The sequence below is a fragment of the Caretta caretta genome, chromosome 3 (assembly GCF_965140235.1).
Source record: "Caretta caretta isolate rCarCar2 chromosome 3, rCarCar1.hap1, whole genome shotgun sequence".
NCBI lineage: Eukaryota > Metazoa > Chordata > Testudines > Cheloniidae > Caretta > Caretta caretta.
In genome coordinates, this window is record NC_134208.1 from 156,061,546 (window position 1) to 156,079,730 (window position 18,185).

The window sequence follows — 18,185 nt, forward strand, 5'->3', positions numbered from 1 at the left end:
GGCTGAGGTTATGGGGCAAGTGATGCTGCTTTTCCACAATTTCAGCCTGTGCACATCAGCGGAAGCACTCTATGTAGAAGTCCAGTCTGTTGTTTCGACCTTCAGGAGGAATCCACCCAGAATCCTTCTTTTTGTAGTGTTGGTAGGAAGGTCTCTGTGAGTTAGTATGTTGTTCAGAGGTGTGTTGGAAATACTCCTTGAGTCAGAGATGTCGAAAATAGGATTCTAGGTCACCACAGAACTGTACCATGTTTGTGGGAGTGGAGGGGCAGAAGGAGAGGCCCCGAGATAGGACAGATTCTTCTGCTGGTCTAAGAGTATAGTTGGATAGATTAACAATATTGCTGGGTGGGTTAAGGGACCTACTGTTGTGGCCCCTTGTGGCATGTAGTAGTTTAGATAGTTTAGTGTCCTTTTTCTTTTGTAGAGAAGCAAAGTGTGTGTTGTAAATGGCTTGTCTAGTTTTTGTAAAGTCCAGCCACGAGGAAGTTTGTGTGGAAGGTTGGTTGTTTATGAGAGTATCCAGTTTTGAGAGCTCAGTCTTAATCTTTCCCTGTTTGCTGTAGAGGATGTTGATCAGGTGTTTCCACAGTTTCTTTGAGAGTGTGTGGCACAAGCTGTCAGCATAGTCTGTGTGGTATGTAGATTGTAATGGATTTTTTACCTTCAGTCCTTTTGGTATGATGTCCATCTGTTTGCATTTGGAAAGGAAGATTATGTCTGTCTGTATCTGTATGAGATTTTCATGAAGTTGATAGAACAAGAGTGATCAGGTAAGGCGAGCTATTACCAGCAGGAGAGCGGGGCGGGGGTCAGAGGAACCTTTTGTAGTGATAATCAAGGTAGGCCATTTCCAGCAGTTGACAAGAACGTGTGAGGAACGGTAGGAGGGTGGGGGGATAAACATGGAAAAATAGTTTTATTTTGTGTAACGACACATCCACTCCCAGTCTTTATTCAAGCCTAAGTTAATTGCATCCAGTTTGCAAATTAATTCCAATTCAGCAGTCTCTCATTGGAGTCTGTTTCTGAAATTTTTTTGTTGAAGAATTGCCACTTTTAGGTCTGTAATCGAGTGACCAAAGAGATTGAAGTGTTCTCTGACAGGTTTTTGAATATTATAATTTAGTCACTGGTGTGCTTTGGTGTGCCATGTACACAACCTTTTTGAAGTTAGATAGCTCAGAGTTGAAAGGTTCTGTGTCCATTTTCATGGCTACTGATTCAAATTTGAACTAGATTAGTAATATCTGAAAGTCATATGAAGGTTGCTTGGTACCATATGTGAAATGAATTGGAGTTGTGGACAAATGTCCACATCCTGAACTGGCACCCATTTTGTTAGCCTCAGTGTTGATGCCAAAGATAGATTGGATATTGAGACTGAACTCTTTTCTATTAGCTAAAAGTAATTGCTCCAAAAGGAGGTTGAGGCACATTGGGGTAATCTAGGGGAATTTGTATTATACTGTACCTGTTCTTGATTGGATTATAACATTTCATTCTGTAATCTGTCAATCTAAGACCCTTTACTATCACTAATTCATTTGCTTTTTATGAAGTAAATAAGGGAAGTGGGGGTGCAATCAGTGTTTGTCCAATAAAAAAGAACACAGTTGGCTGGAAAATACAGCTTTTTCCAAGTTTCTACCTGTTTAAACAATGAATAGAAATATAAATGTACAAGCATTTTTTTACTTACCCAGAATGCTCAGTCTTATGTGCTATCTGCTATTTAGCTATTAGCAGTTAGCGTTATGCAATGACAGGAGTTAACTAAGTTAGAAGACAGTAGTTTGTAAAGAATATATATATATGTGTGTGTGTATATATATGGTTAAGGAGGAGTGCTACATAAAATCACCATGCATCAGCATCTGGGTTACAGAAAATAGTGCTTATTTATATGTTGAAATGTTTCAAGTAACACCTCTTCCATTCTCACTCATGATGTTTAATTGCAGATGTGGATGCCACCTGCAGTGACTTCGATTTTGGAACAGCTTTGCATATTGCTGCGTTTAACTTGTGTACTGCAGCAGTGAAGTGTTTACTGGAACATGGAGCGAATCCTGCCTTTAGGGTAAGGTGTAAGATTTCAGATGAACCAAAAGGATGAAAAGTAATTATTTTGACTGTTTAATGTTGCTGTAGCCAGGTTGGTCTCAGGATATGAGAGACAAAGTAGGTGGGGTATCTTTTATTGGACCAACTTCTGTTGGTGATAGGTTCAAGCTTTCAAACTACCCAGAGTTCTTCATGTCTGGGGAAAGAAATCAGCGTTTCTGTGCTAAATACAAATTGGGACACAGTTAAGCATAATGGGTAACTTTAGGAGGTCCCTTGAAATAAAGTGGGCAATAAGGGATAGATTGTTTATGCAAAAGGGGTTTGATGTGGGCCATTGAGGGTTAGCAGGCTGGTGTGTGTTAGGTTGTTGTAATTAGCCATGTCCTTGGTTTTAGTGCCTAGCAGTGTTACGAATTTAGGTTTCCTGGCTTGCCTTTTGAAGGTGCAAATTTGTCAAGTTTTCTTCAAGGATATAGTGCTGAAAGATCAGATATGCAGTGATCGCTTGTGAAAAGTGGTCCATAGGTGTTAGGGATTTTTTGTCTTTTATGATTTTCCTGTGTGAGTTCATTCGAGAGTGTAGTGATTAATTTGATTGTCATTTAAGAAAACTTGTATGCAGTGGTGTTGTAGCCGTGTTGGTCCCAGAATGTAAGAAAGACAAGGTGGTTGGTGAGAGAGACAAGCTTACACAGAGCTCTCCTTTAGGTCTGGGAAGTGTATTTAGCGTGACACTCTCAATACAAGGCTGAACAGATTGTTTAGCATAAGTAGTTAACACATATTTCAAGGGACCATTCAAGGTGAAGTGTCCAGTTAACACCTCTCCAGTCATAGGGAGGGAACAAAGGGGGGGGAGGAAGCTGGAGAGTGTGGTTATCTGAATTCTCTGTCCTCATTGGAAACCTGCATAACACCTTCAAAGGATGAGTCTGGGAGCTTACATTTGTAATTTTGCTAGATACTAAAAATCATGAACTAAACACATACATTGAATTCATGGCTTTTTACAACAATCTATAATGACCTCCTCTCCTCCCAGCTTTTCTTTTTCTTCCTTTCCCACTACGATTTGAGAGGTGTTAGCTGGTCACTTCACCTTGAATGGTCCCTTGAAAGGTTCTTTGTAAGATGTAAAAAGAACAGGAGTACTTGTGTACTGTAGCTCACGAAAGCTCATGCTCAAATAAATTGGTTAGTCTCTAAGGTGCCACAAGTACTCCTTTTCTTTTTGCGAATACAGACTAACACGGCTGTTACTCTGAAATGTGGCACCTTAGAGACTAACAAATTTATTTGAGCATAAGCTTTCGTGTGCTACAGCCCACTTCATCAGATGCACAGAATGGAACATATATAGTAAGAAGATATATATATACATACAGAGAACATGAAAAGGTGGAAGTTGCCATACCATCTCTAAGAGGCTAATTAATTAAGATGATCTATTATCAGCAGGAGAAAAAAAACTTCTGTAGTGATAATCAGGTTAGCCCATTTCAGATAGTTGAATGTGTGAGGATACTTAACATGGGGAAATAGATTCAATTTGTGTAATGACCCAGCCACTCCCAGTCTCTATTCAAGCCCAAGTTAATGGTATCTAGTTTGCAAATTAATTTCAGTTCAGCAGTTTCTCATTGGAGTCTGTTTTTGAAGCTTTTCTGTTGCAAAATTGCCACCTTTAAGTCTTTTACTGAGTGACCAGAGAGGCTGAAGTGTTCTCCTACTGGTTTTTAAATGTTATGATTCCTGATGTCAGATTTGTGTCCATTTATTCTTTTGCGTAGAGACTGTCCGGTTTGGCCAATGTACATGGCAGAGAGGCATTGCTGGCACATGATGGCATATATCACATTGGTAGATGTGAAGGTGAACGAGCCCCTGATGTCGTGGCTGATGTGATTAGGTACTACGATGGTGTCACTTGAATAGATATGTGGACAGAGTTGGCATCGGGCTTTGTTTGAAGGATAGGTTCCTGGGTTAGTGTTTTTGTTGTGTGGTTGCTGGAGAGTATTTGCTTCAGGTTGCAGGGGCTGTCTGTAAGCGAGGACTGGTCTGTCTCCCAAGATCTGTGAGAGTGAGGGATCATCTTTCAGGGTAGGTTGTAGATCTGAAGAGGTTTTAGTTGGGGGCTGAAGGTGACGGCTAGTGGTGTTCTGTTATTTTCTTTGTTGGGCCTGTCCTGTAGTAGATTCATAGATTCATAGATATTTAGGTCAGAAGGGACCATTATGATCATCTAGTAGGTGACTTCTGGGTACTGTTCTGGCTCTGTCAATCTGTTTTTTCACTTCATCAGGTGGGTATTGCAGTTTTAAGAATGCTTGATAGAGATCTTGTAGGTGTTTGTCTCTGTCTGAGGGGTTGGAGCAAATGCGGTTGTATCTTAGAGTTTGGCTGTAGACAATGGATCGTGTGGTGTGATCTGGATGAAAGCTGGAGGCATGTAGGTAAGTATAGTGGTCAGTAGGTTTCCGGTATAGGGTGGTGTTTATGTGACCATCACGTATTAGCACAGTAGTGTCCAGGAAATGGACTGCTTGTGTGGACTGGTCTAGGCTGAGGTTGATGGTGGGATGGAAAAAGGTGCCACAAGTACTCCTGTTCTTTTTGCGGATACAGACTAACACGGCTGCTACTCTGTCATTTGTGAGATGTGTATAACTGCTTATGCTAAATAATCTCTTTCACAGCTAAATACAAGGTGACACTCTGCATATGCCTACACAGCAATTAAAAACCCATGGCTGGCCTGTATCACCTGACTCGGCTTGCAGGGCTTGAGTAACTGTGAGCCCCAATGTCTACACTACACCATAATTGAACAGTCCCTTAGCCTGCGCCCCATGAGCCTGAGTCAACTGACACGGGCCAGCCATTGGTTTGTAATTGCAGCATAGACATACCCACTGAATACATTTACCAGACCTGAAGAAGAGCTCTGTGTAAGCTCAAAAGTTTGTCTCTCTCACCAGCAGACCTACCTTGTCTCGTTACACTTAAGAAAAATAGCCAAACACACACACACAAAAGTAACAACCAGTCCTGGATTTTGGTCAGTTGAAAATGTATTATCTTGAGTGGTACTGCCTGAAAATCGTTGGTAATTAATTTTGGAAGATTTTCCTTTTTGGGCAGCTGTGATCTGTTATGTATCCAACCTTAGATTTCTGTCAAGATCCAGTTCTGTCTAAAGGTCAGTTTAGTCACATTCCTCAGATTTTCTCATTACTGTATGTATGCCTGTCTTTTTATTGTTTAGTGCTCCTTTGTCCCCTAAAGTAGCCATTATCACACAGCTGTACCTCTGTTCAGAAACACAGGAATGCAACCTAAGATCATCACAAATGCTGTGTATTAATCGTCTTGCCCTAATCACATGAGCCCAAACACAGTCTCTCTGACAGATCTGAATGCCGCTCGTGTATGGGGAAAGAGTCTTGTGGTGGCTGCTGAACCTGAATCTCCCATATTGCAGATTAGTAACTCTGACTTTGTCCTGAAGGAAACCAGAGTGGCTTCTGCTACAGCGGCTCCTAAGAAAGAAAAGATTTAGAGTTATGGAAATATTAGTGTGGGATTTTGGTATATTTGATATATTTATCAAGGTGTACATTAAGAATAGTGCCTTGTTTGCCCTTATACTTCCAATTGTATGGCTTTAAAACAGTTTAATGGGTACCTCCTCAACTCGTGATCCCTGGAAAAAAGGAGAGATTTTGGCCACACCTATCATAGTTAATGGTCTACCACAAGCTCTTGCGTGTTTTCCTTCTACAGCTGTTCTGCTAAAAACAATAGGTCTGTGGCAAATTATGGGTGTGCCTGGACCACGTTACTAAAGAGAGAAAATGAAAGAGCTGCTGTATTATTTTAAAATAATTCCATAAGCTCTTTGATTTGCTCATCTTAAGAATTGCATAGTGGGTCAATCTTCATACCCCGTCAGTTGATAGTGTGTATACTTAAGCCTTGGCTAAGCTTGAGCGTTATAGCGCAATAAAGCTGCCAAGAGCTCTCCACCTTCCGACCCGTCCACGCTGGCAAGGCACGTAGAGTGCTCTGACTCCGCGGCTGGAGCGCTCCTGGTACTCCACCTCCCCAGGAGGAATAACGTTTGTTGCGCTCTTGCTGGAGCGCAACGGCGCCAGCGTGGACTCCTAATGCGCTCTGATTGGCCTCCGGAAGTGTCCCACAATGCCTGTTCTAGCCACTCTGGTCATCACTTTTGAACTCTGCTGCCCTGTCCTCAGGTGAGCAACTGTCAGACCTGCCCTTTACATTTCCTGGGAATTTTGAAAATCCCCTTCCTGTTTTCTCAGCCAGGCGTGGAGTGCTCTCATCGCGTCCTTCCAGGCAACCATGCCTCCACGCATCAGGCGATCCCCAGTATGGAGCAATGGCGAGGTGCTGGACCTCATCAGTGTTTGGGGGGAGGAAGCTGTGCAGTCCCAGCTGCGCTCCAGCCATAGGAATTACGATACCTTTGGGCAGATATCAAGGGCCCTGATGGAAAGGGGCCATGACCGGGACGCAGTGCAGTGCAGGGTTAAAGTGAAGGAGCTGTGGAATGCCTACCGCAAAGCCCATGAGGCAAACGGCTGCTCCGGTGCTGCCCCCGCGACCTGCCGTTTCGACAAAGAGCTGGACGCGATACTTGGGGGCGACCCCACCTCTACTCCAATGACCACCATGGACACTTCCGAGCCCAGCACAGCAAGGGGGGGGGAGGAGGAGGTGGAGGAGGAGGAGGAGGAGGAGGATGAGGGAAATGCTAGTAAGGGTGCTGAGGCGGGGAGAGACACCCCGGAATCCCTAGATGCATGCAGCCAGGAGCTCTTCTCGAGCCAGGAGGAAGGCAGCCAATCACGGCGGCCGGTGCTTGGGGAAGGACAAACACCAGAGGAGGTTCCTGGTAAGCGGCTTTTTTTTCTGGGAAGGAAGCTCTTTGGGCGAGGAGGGTTTGGGATGTATGCATGCCTAGATGCAGAATAGCGCATTGATGTGGTCTGTCACATCACGGTAATCGGCATCAGTGATCTCTTCAAAAGTCTCAGACAGAACGTGGGCAATGCACCTGCACAGGTTTATTGGGAGAGCCAGCGTGGTTCCTGTCCCAGTCAGGCTATTGTGCCACACTGTACGCTCGCTTTGGGACAGGCAAAGTATGGTTTTGTATGGACTGTGATTGCCCTCCATAAGTGCAGGGGAATCATTGCTCTGTCTGGTGTGTACAATGCTTCCTCTGTTAAGTGTTGCATTTTGCCTGTGTAGGTGCAACCTTGAGATCTCAGCCACTGGTGTTATCACTGGCCGACAGACTGAGAGCACTCAGGAAGAGGCCCCGTAAAAGCAAAGAAGACATGCTGCAGGAAGTGATGCAGCAGTCTGTGGAAGAGAATCGAAAGGCACAGAAGTGGAGGGAGAGTGAAAGGAGGATCCGCCAGAAGAATGAGGATTGCCAGCAGCAAAACGCGGTGCTCCGGCAGCAAAGCACAGATTGGCTGATCAGCATAATGGAGCGCCGAGCGGACTCTATCCAAGCGCTCGTCGCCATGCAGGCAGAGCACAACTACGCTCGCCACCCCCTGCAGCCCTTGTCCCAAAACTCTTTCCCTTGTGCCCCCATATCCCCTCCAACCCACTTTGCCCCACATCTGGGTTCTTACTGCTCCCAGCTGCCTCCTACACCCCTAGCTTCACCATCCACCCATGAAAACTACGACCCTTATCCACCGCACTCAACCCCCCTCAACATGCCTTATAGCCATCCTGAAGTGCAGCACTCGGTGCACAGCACTCCAGACAGGATTCCAGAGTATGAAATCAGGACATACTCAAGTCTGTGGGTGAACCGGTCCCCACCCTACCCCCTTGCCATTGTGGTATTGCTGTGTTACTTTGTTTTTATTTCAAGAAATGAATTTTCTTTGCAATAAATGGAGTTTTTCACTTTGAAAACATACTTTATTAGTGCATAAAGCAAAATATACCTTAGCCCAGGAAAGCAAAAAGCACTACAATTCAGTGTACCAAACACAGCCACTGCACTTAACTCCCGTGCAGAGCAACAGACATAACTGGTGGCTTTCAGCCTCAAATTGCTCCCTCAAGGCATCCCTAATTTTTGCAGCCCCACTCTGGGCCCCTCTAATAGCCCTGCTCTCTGGCTGTACAAATTCAGCCTCCAGGTGTTGAACCTCCGAGGCCCATGCCTGAGTGAAGCTTTCACCCTTCCCTTCACAAATATTTTGGAAGGTACAGCACGTGGATATAACCGTGGGGATGCTACCTTTGGCCAAGTCCAGCTTTCCATAAAGAGAGCGCCAGTGGCCCTTCAAACGGCCAAAAGCGTGCTCGACAGTCATTCGGCACTGGCTGAGCCTGTAGTTGAACCTTTCCTGGCTGCTGACCAGGATCCCTGTGTAGGGTTTCATGAGCCACGGCATTAAGGGGTAAGCGGGGTCTCCAAGGATCACAGTGGGCATTTCGACTTCCCCTATGGTGATCCTCTGGTCTGGGAAAAAAGTCCCGGCTTGCAGCTTCCTGAACAGTCCAGTGTTCCGAAAGATGCGTGTGTCATGCACCTTTCCGGGCCAGCCTGCGTTAATGTCAGTGAAACGCCTAGGGTGATCCACAAGCTCCTGGAGAACCATGGAGAAATACCCCTTCCAATTAACCTACTCGGAGGCTAGGTGGTCTGGTGCCAGAATAGGAACATGCGTCCCATCTATCGCCCCTCCGCAGTTAGGGAAACCCATTTGTTGAAAGCCAGCCACAAGGTCATGCACGTTACCCGGAGTCACGGTTCTTCTGAGCAGGATGAGATTAATGGCCCTGCAAACTTGCATCAACACAATTCCAGCGGTTGACTTTCCCACTCCAAAATGGTTAGTGACCAATCGGTAGCTGTCTGGAGTTGCCAGCTTCCAGATTGCAATAGCCACCCACTTCTCCACCGTCAGGGCAGCTCTCAATCTTGTGTCCTTGCGCTGCAGGGTGGGGGCGAGCTCATCACACAGTCCCATGAAAGTGGCTTTTCTCATCCGAAAGTTCTGCAGCCACTGCTCATCATCCCAGACTTGCAGAACGATGTGATCCCACCACTCAGTGCTTGTTTCCCGAGCCCAAAAGCGGCGTTCCACGGTGGAGAGCATGTCCGTGAATGAGACAAGCAATTTTATGTCATATGTGTTACATGACTCAGTATCCTCGTCCGACTCCTCACTGTCACTTTGGATCATAAGGAATAACTCGACTGCCAAACGTGACGTGCTGGTGAGACTCGTCAGCATCCTCCTCAGCAGTTCGGGCTCCATTCCCACAGACTGAAAGGGAAGACAGAGTGCAGCGCACAGAAACCGTTGAAAGATGGCGCCAAATGTGGACGGAAACACAGGGATTGTTGGGATGCGAAGCGATGCATCACGGGGCGTTGGGGCAGGATCCAGAATGCCCCGCACCCCCACCCCCTTCCCACAAGCCACAGCGCCAGAATGGGAAGAGGTGCTCTGTGGGATAGCTGCCCATCATGCACCGCTCCTAATGCTGCTGCAAGTGCCGCGAATGTGGCCACGGCAGTGCACTTGTAGCTGTCAGTGTGGACAGACGGCAGCGCTTTCCTTACTGCGCTCTCCAAAGGCTGGTTTAACTCAAAGCGCTCTACAGCTACAAATGTAGCCCAGCCCTTAGATTTCATTGTCCATTTGGAACTAGACTAAGAGCATCAATGTTTTTCCATGCATAGAACGTCTGTATTCTAAGGCCTGTCAATACTAAAGTACAGCCATGTATTTGAAGCCAGTTCATGATGCTCTCATTTGCACTTTGGGGCAGGGACTGTCATTTATCATGTTTTTTACAGTGAGTCTCAACCTGGATCTCAACCTGGTATCCTTTAGATGCTCTCATAATATAAATGCTAAATAATAATCTGACCTGGATTACAACAAGCATAGCTAAATTGTCCATGGGGCAACTGTTTTCACATACAGCCATGGCTACCTTGTTGGTGTCTGCTGTAGCTACCAAACAAAGTCTAGGTAGCCTTTTCATATTGCTTTGAAATAAAGTTTCCAGGCTGCATGCATGCAGCACGTGGACAGTGTGCTTTGGGATGCACCAGCACATAACTGAGAGACAGGAGGACCAGGTAACTGGGCTACAACTATGTGGGCAACTTAACCACTGAGAATGAAGCCTTGTTACCTCCTTAGTTACGAACCAAATACTAGGCATCCGATGTTGTGAGGAGACACAAGCCATGTTCGAGCCAAGCATATCACAACCTAGTTAAAAACCTCGTCAAACATTGTAGCATAGACCATGGTTTGGCTCACCATGTCAGATTTGGTGCAAGTTGGTAATGATGGAAAGCCATTGCCAGCTAGTAGCTTTTTAGTGGGCTGCTTTTGGTCAACTAGTTCCAGGGACTGTATACGATATACTACTTTTTTAACGAGCAAATATCAATTGTATTAAGGCCACCTGGAGAATCCTTAGTTCGTGTGCCAGCGATGGTGTGGAAACTTTCAGAACATCATTGCAGTCTATTTTCTTAGTCCTTCATAACATGCACTTTAAAATGCTGTATTTTGTCTCAGTCAAATGCCTATTTAATATTTTTATATATGCATGTTTGAAAATTTTACCTGCTGGTTACTAACAACAACAACAAAAATGGTAGCAAGGGGATTTTAAATCTTATACGTGGACTCTACTTCTGCACAGCCAAGTTTTGGCCTGTCTTTATGTTAAGTCTTTTAATTATTCTACCTTGTTTATATAGAATGATAAAGGACAGATTCCAGCAGACGTGGTTCCTGATCCGGTAGACATGCCATTGGAGATGGCAGATGCTGCAGCAAGTGCAAAAGAAATCAAGCAGATGCTGTTGGATGCAGTGCCTCTGTCATGTGACATCTCAAAGGCCATGCTTCCAAACTATGATCATGTCACTGGCAAGGCCATGCTTATGTCACTTGGCTTGAAACTAGGAGATCGTGTTGTTATTGCAGGACAAAAGGTACGTGAGCAAATTTGAAACTGCACAAGTAATCTCCTGTGAATGGGGCATTTGTCGTATGTTTGAAACTGATTTCTTATTTGTAAATGTAAAATAACTTCTGGAAGGTATGAGATGTGGATGACAGTAGAGATGCGAAAATATTTCCATTGCTGGAAAATAGGTGGAAAGGAAAATCCCCTCATGAGAAGCTGAAAGCTTATGTAGTAGTGAAACTTTTTCACTGTTGTGAAAAGCAGGTTTTGGCAGGCAAAATCTTTTTTTTTTTTTACCTGCAAACCCTTCCTTAACAGTCCATCATAATAAATAAGTGGGTCTTAGTCTTTATGGGGTATGGATCCAAAATGTTGCCAGGGCTCACAAATACCATCCTGATCTTGTGACAGGAATTTATATTGCTTAGAATTAATCTAGTTTCCATTTCCAGAAACTGGTAAAAGGTACATTTAATTCTGCTTAGCAGGTTAGTTGTTTAATTTCATTGGTGCAATGCAGCTAACATCTCCTTTGATGAAACACTGCCGTGTTATAGAGGTAGGAATATAATCTAAGGAGCAATGAGTAGTACTTTAGTTAAATAACTGCAGCTCAAATTTTAATTGCTTTAAACTAGGTAAGTTTGGAAACTTGTTGTTCTACTGGTAGCTATATTGGTATATATGAAGTCATATACTTTTTCCTCTTCTTGTAGGTAGCAAGGACTTAGAAATGATTTAAAAGCAATAGGATGTTTTTAAAGATTGCCATAAGCACACATGCAAAGTTTGCTGAAACATCTATTTATAAGAGCAGAATTCAGCATTTGGGTTTTCATGCACCTGTGACAACAGTACTTGCATATTTGATTTTTCTGATATTAACTTTAGATTTATAATTTGTTCTTTTAAATTCAAAATCTTTCCCTCGCAATGTATGAAGCAGCTTCCATTTTGAATTTGCATTTGACATGTTACTGAAATTGGGTCAGGAAAGGTGACACAATCATTAGCTATACAAAAGGTATGGTAACTGAAATATATACAAGAAACTGCTTGTTCTGACAAGAGAATTAACATATGAAAGTTGTTTAGCCAGAAACTATTACACAATGAAAGCGAAGAAGAAAATAACAGCCACCAAAAATGCTCGAGCTGCAAGTCAGTAAAAGCTTCAGAACAAGAAGAAAGAAGTTTGTACTTATTTCAGTTACATACATAGAATGCTAGTTTTTATTTTGACATTGCACCAGAGCACTGAACATCTTCTGCAGAACAGGACCTAGGGGTTACAATGCATGAGAAGTTGGATGTGAGTCAATGGTGTGCTGTTGTTGCCAAGAAGGCCAATGGCATTTTGGGATGTATAAGTAGGGGCACTGCCAGCAGATCGAGGGACGTGATCGTTCCCCTCTATTAGACACTGGTGAGGCCTCATCTGGAGTACTGTGTCCAGTTTTGGGCCCCACACTAGAAGAAGGATGTGGAAAAATTGGAAAACGTCCAGCGGAGGGCAACAAAAATGATTAGGGGACTGGAACACATGACTTATGAGGAGAGGCTGAGGGAGCTGGGATTGTTTAGTCTGCAGAAGAGAAGAATGAGGGGGGATTTGATAGCTGCTTTCAACTGTCTGAAAGGGGGTTCCAAAGAGGATGGCTCTAGACTGTTCTCAGTGGTAGCAGATGACAGAACAAGGAGTAATGGTCTCAAGTTGCAGTGGGGGAGGTTTAGGTTGGATATTAGGAAAAACTTTTTCACTAGGAGGGTGGTGAAACACTGGAATGCGTTACCTAGGGAGGGGGTGGAATCTCCTTCCTTAGAAGTTTTTAAGGTCAGGCTTGACAAAGCCCTGTCTGGGATGATTTAGTTGGGGATTGGTCCTGCTTTGAGCAGGGGGTTGGACTAGATGACCTCCTGAGGTCCCTTCCAACCCTGATATTCAATGGTTCTGTAAACTGTAACACTTTCACTGTCTATATGGATGGAGTTTTCTAGACTTGGAGCCCTTTAGTCTGAAAAGATGCGACTAAAGTGCTGCACCTCCAGTAGGCTGTCAGAGGCCAGAGTTTGTGGATATAGATTGTCAGTGGTCCCCAAACTTTCTACCTCACACCCCCTGTCAAGGTTCCTTCCCCACTCTTAACTCTAGGGTACAGATGTGGGGACCTGCATGAAAACCTCCTAAGCTTACTTTTACCAGCTTAGGTTAAAACTTTCCCAAGGTACAAATTAATTTTACCCTTTGCCCTTGGAATTTCCACTGCCACCACCAAACTTTAACTGGGTTTACTGGGAAACGTAGTTTGGACATGTCTTTCCCCCCAAAATCCTCCCAACTCTTGCACCCCACTTCCTGGGGAAGGTTTGGTAAAAATCCTCACCAATTTGCATAGGTGACCACAGACCCAAACCCTTAGATCTTAGAACAATGAAAAAGCATTCAGTTTCCTTACAAGAAGACTTTTAATAGAAGTAAAAAAGAATCACCTCTGTAAAATCAGGATGGTAAATACCTTACAGGGTAATTAGATTCAAAACATAGAGAATCCCCTCTAGACAAAACCTTAAATTACAAAAAAGACACACAGACAGGAATAGTCATTCATAGAATCATAGAATATAAGGGTTGGAAGGGACCCCAGAAGGTCATCTAGTCCAACCCCCTGCTCAAAGCAGGACCAATTCCCAGTTAAATTCTATTCAGCACAGTTCTTTTCTGAGCCATTTAAAGAAATCATAATCTAACACATACCTAGCTAGATTACTTACTAAAAGTTCTAAGACTCCATTCCTGTTCTGTCCCTGGCAAAAGCAGCATACGAACAGACACAGACCCCTTGTTTCTCTCCCTCCTCTCAGCTTTTGAAAGTAAGTATCTTGTCTCCTCATTGGTCATTTTGGTCAGGTGCCAGCAAGGTTACCTTTAGCTTCTTAACCCTTTACAGGTGAGAGGATTTTTCCTCTGGCCAGGAGGGATTTTAAAGGGGTTTACCCTTCCCTTTATATTTATGACACCCCCCATTTGCCCCTGTCAGGCTTGCAGCCGGGGCCGGGAGCGGGGTTGTGGCTCCGGGAGAGGGGGACATGGACAAGAGTAAGGGGGCTGGGGCCACAGCTGGGGGCAGGTGTGGAGGGGGGGCAGCTGCTGTGTGTCGCTCCCTCCCCGCCTCCCCGTGAGGGTGGGCCTGGGCCTCAGTCACGCTCCCCCAAGCGTTCCTCCACATCCCTCTTGGGGAGCATGCCCCACAGTTTGGGGACCTCTGGATTAAGTAATCCTATAATAGTCAAACTTAAAGGGGACAGGTAAAATGGGGGGAGAGAGGAAGGAGGCTCTCCCCCTTTCTTGCTGCTTTCTGATATATAAAGAAGGTTAGTCTGAACAGTTCTGTTTAAATACATTTTTTAAAAGGGGGAGTGGGGAGGCTTCTGTTTGCTGAATTTCTAATGTTAACACTCCCTTCCCCTCCACCCCAATGCCTTATCTGCCCTTGAAATGATAGTGATAAACTAGCAACACAAAAGATTGAAAGCTGAGTAATTGAAAGAGGGAGATTTTTTTATTTTTAGTAAGACTAATTAAAAAACCGTAAGTTTTAAAACTGATTTAAATCCACCATCTAAAACTGTTGGGAGAAAGGACATCTTTGTTAATGATTCAGCACCCTGCCCCTTAAATTAAGGCTTGTGAGCTTGTAATACACATCTGCTGAGACCAGAAGAAGTCCACTGGCAAAATCAAAGAAGACGGTCTCAATGCTCCTGATCCTTTTTTTAAAAAAGCAGGATCTAGATTCAAAACCAAAACCAAAACAATTTTTTAGGCTTTTTTTTTTTTTTTTTTTTTTTTTGCATCAGCAAGAAGGAATAAAGGTCATGGACTCTTTGAAAATAAATTCCTTTGCAGCTTATCTTTAAATTTTAGGGGTAGTCTGAATGTGGTGTTTTGTTTTATTTTATAATCTCCCTCCCTCATTCGGTAGAGTTCTGTATTCTTCAGGATACTTAAGCATGTGCCTAACTTTAAGCAGGTGGGTTACCCTTTGAAGTCAAAATGAATGAACCCTGCTTAGTAAGACGTGCACTGCAGTATTTTGCTGAAGTGATGTCATTGTCTAATGGTACATGTTGTCTGTGACTCATTTCTGTTGTGATAACTGCCAATAAATACTGCTTTTGTTCAATCTGAGGTGACTTAGTCCTGTCTCTTATATCTTACAACACTCACTGGCTGGCATTCTTGAAGGAAAAGGATCTCTGCCCTCAAGGAACGCAAAGGAATGTGAAAGTGGCAATCATAGAATATCAGGATTGGAAGGGACCTCAGGAGGTCATCTAGTCCAACCCCCTGCTCAAAGCAGGACCAATCCCCAACTAAATCAGTCAGTGTGTATAGTGATAATGGATCTGGAGATGACTTACTATCTTACATAGTATCTAATGGAAATGGTATTTATTTATTATTCACAAAGTCATTCTGTGTTAATTCTTTTCTTTAGGTTGGTACATTAAGGTTTTGTGGCACAACAGAATTTGCCAGCGGGCAATGGGCTGGTGTAGAACTGGATGAACCAGAAGGAAAGAATGACGGAAGTGTTGGAAAAGTCCAGTACTTCAAGTGTGCACCAAGATGTGGTATAACTTTATTTTCTAGATGTTTTAGAGATACTTTGAAACCTTAATTAAAAAAAAAGAAAAACATTGGTTTGATTAGATGAGGCATCTTTGGGTCGAAAAATACAAATTATTTGTCCCAGATTTTTCTATTTTGTAAATTCCTTTAATTGGTCCTAACTTTATCAGTTCTAAGTGTTGCAAAAGAAGTCACTTCTGATTACTTCCTTGAAACTGCAATGTAGTATCTTTCCAGTTTTGCCATCTTCATTGGTTATTTGCTTTTCTCACAGCCATATTGTAATTGTTTCGTTTCTATTTGACATTTTCTCTCATAGCTTACCTGGCTTTCCACTTTGAAAGAGATTTGTTTGAGCATTCATACAGATATGCCCTTCTTAAAATTTCTCTCCAGCATAACCCTCAAAGGAATGTGATGTAGTCTCTTTTCTTTGTCAAATTGAGGTGTGTGTGTGTTGTAAATTTGCTTGGCATTTCATTTCCACCTGTGGGATGATGCAGGAGCTTGTGCTGAGGGATGATCTGTCTCAGTTTCCAGATCAGCCACAAGCATTCTGTGTGATGCTGGGCAGAGCACTGAGGTACAGGATAGAGCAAATGATTTTCCCATCTATAAAATAGGAATAGTACTTCCCTACCTCACCAGGTGTGAGTATAACAATCCATTAATGATTGAGGCACTGAGGTACTATGTTAAACAGAGTAATCTAAGAGAGAATAGCTAGATTTTTTTTTTTTTTTGCACTACTGCTTCTCTTGGTTTACATACTGCATACAGAAAGAGATGCATGTCTTTTTTTTTTAATTCTCTAGGTATCTTTGCACCTCTTTCTAAAATAAGTAAGGCTTCAGATCACAAGAAGAATTTTGTCAGAAGTCCTTCCACACGATCTACTTTGGTCAAGTCCAAGAAAATCGATGTAACGCATATAACTTCAAAAGTGAATACTGGTAAATAATTTTTTTTATAAAGCTAGTATCTCCAAAAATCAGACAGTAATTTTGCATATCTTTATGTTAAAATCCTAGCTTGTAGTTAATTCATCCTCTTGGGATAAGAAAGTAGTATGACATTTATTAATTATGCCTTCTCATTAACTGAAGTTGTTGGTGCTGAGAGGTGTTGAGCATCTGTCACTCGCATTGAAGTAGTTTAAACTGCAGGTGCTTATTGCTCAGGATCAGGCCCTGTGGCTCAATCACAGTAAAAATTAATGTTCTACCATTTGGTTTGTCATTGTACTATAGCACTGGTGTGTTATGCCTTTTTACAGTCCCCTGCAGCATTATGTAACATTGATTGCTGGAAGGTAAGATATGGGACTAGTTACACCGTTGCCCAATTCTGGTAAGACAATTGCTATGTCTTTTTCTAGGGCTGAGCCAGGGGAAGCTGTAAAGTGACTAAAGGTTCTGTTCTCAGTTAATGGTCACTTTGGTGGTATAATATACTAAGGGGATCTAACATTACATATTGACATACTGTTTGGGAAAGGCTTACCATAGCACACGCTCTGAAGCTTTTAAAGCTGTTTCTGATTGGAGATGATCTCTGTAAATGTCTAAAATTGCTTTGCTTTAATTATGTGGATTTTATTTGACTTGACCAGCAGGCTGTCAAACTGTCAAGGAAAACACATTTATATGCTAGTGTATATACAGCTGTATATAAGTATTAAAATATTGTAAAAAGTATTAACACAATTTCTTCAATGAAAACCCTTCTGGCAAAAATAATTAGAAGCTATTTTAATAACTACATTATGTGTCAAGGCAATGAATTCGTTCACCTGAGAAACGAAGAACACATCTGGAGGGGAGAGATATTCTTGTGTTTAAGTCCATGGGTGGGGGCTTAGGAGATCTGGGTTTAATTCCTGGCTCTGCCGCAGACTTCCTGTGTGACCTTAGTTTAGGCAAATAACTTACTCTCTCTGTGCTTCAGGTCCCCATCTGTAAAGTCAAGATAATATTCCTTTTCCTCCACCCTTTGCCTTTCTTGTCAATTTAGCTTCTAAGCTCTTGGGGCAGGGACTCTCTTATGTGTTTGTACAGTGCCTAGCATATACAAATGGGCCCTGATCTTGATTAAATGATGTAAAAATAATGCTATTAAATGGATTGTTCTATAATTTCCTCTCTCTCTCAGTCCTGCCCAGTTGGACCCTTAATAGTAAAGCAGCATGACTTTACAGGTGGAGGGGTATAAATATATTCCTACAAAATTATTAAAATCCTCTAAAACATTCCTTTTTTAACTGTAAAATATGCAGCATATACAGACAACATGATGGGATGGTGGAATAAATTTTTTTGGCAGTGATTTGGGATGACCTGCAAAAGTCATTTGACTCTTGCTGTCATGTCCATGTGGTAGACTTGCTGCTCTGTGACCATTAAAAATAATTGAACAGCCAGAATTTTCTACACACTGACATACTTCAGAAAGTTTGAAGTTCTCTGTCTGACCTTTG

The 18,185-nt window shown here is 43.0% G+C and overlaps 1 protein-coding gene and 1 long non-coding RNA gene across 5 annotated transcripts in view; both read left to right on the forward strand.

Moving 5' to 3' along the window:
* CLIP4 (CAP-Gly domain containing linker protein family member 4) overlaps nt 1–18,185 on the forward strand; it is a 55,361-nt gene that overhangs the window by 23,295 nt on the left and 13,881 nt on the right. For all 4 annotated transcript variants that reach the window (XM_048843414.2, XM_048843416.2, XM_048843417.2 and 1 more), the window contains 4 exons: nt 1,965–2,083; nt 10,865–11,101; nt 15,576–15,711; nt 16,525–16,662. In XM_048843414.2, the coding sequence (XP_048699371.1) occupies nt 1,965–2,083; nt 10,865–11,101; nt 15,576–15,711; nt 16,525–16,662 (630 nt within the window). The remainder of the gene's footprint in view (nt 1–1,964; nt 2,084–10,864; nt 11,102–15,575; nt 15,712–16,524; nt 16,663–18,185) is intronic.
* LOC142071622 (uncharacterized) lies at nt 6,834–8,037 on the forward strand. The gene is made up of 2 exons (XR_012667748.1): nt 6,834–6,991; nt 7,351–8,037. It is a non-coding gene; the product is annotated as an uncharacterized LOC142071622 (long non-coding RNA).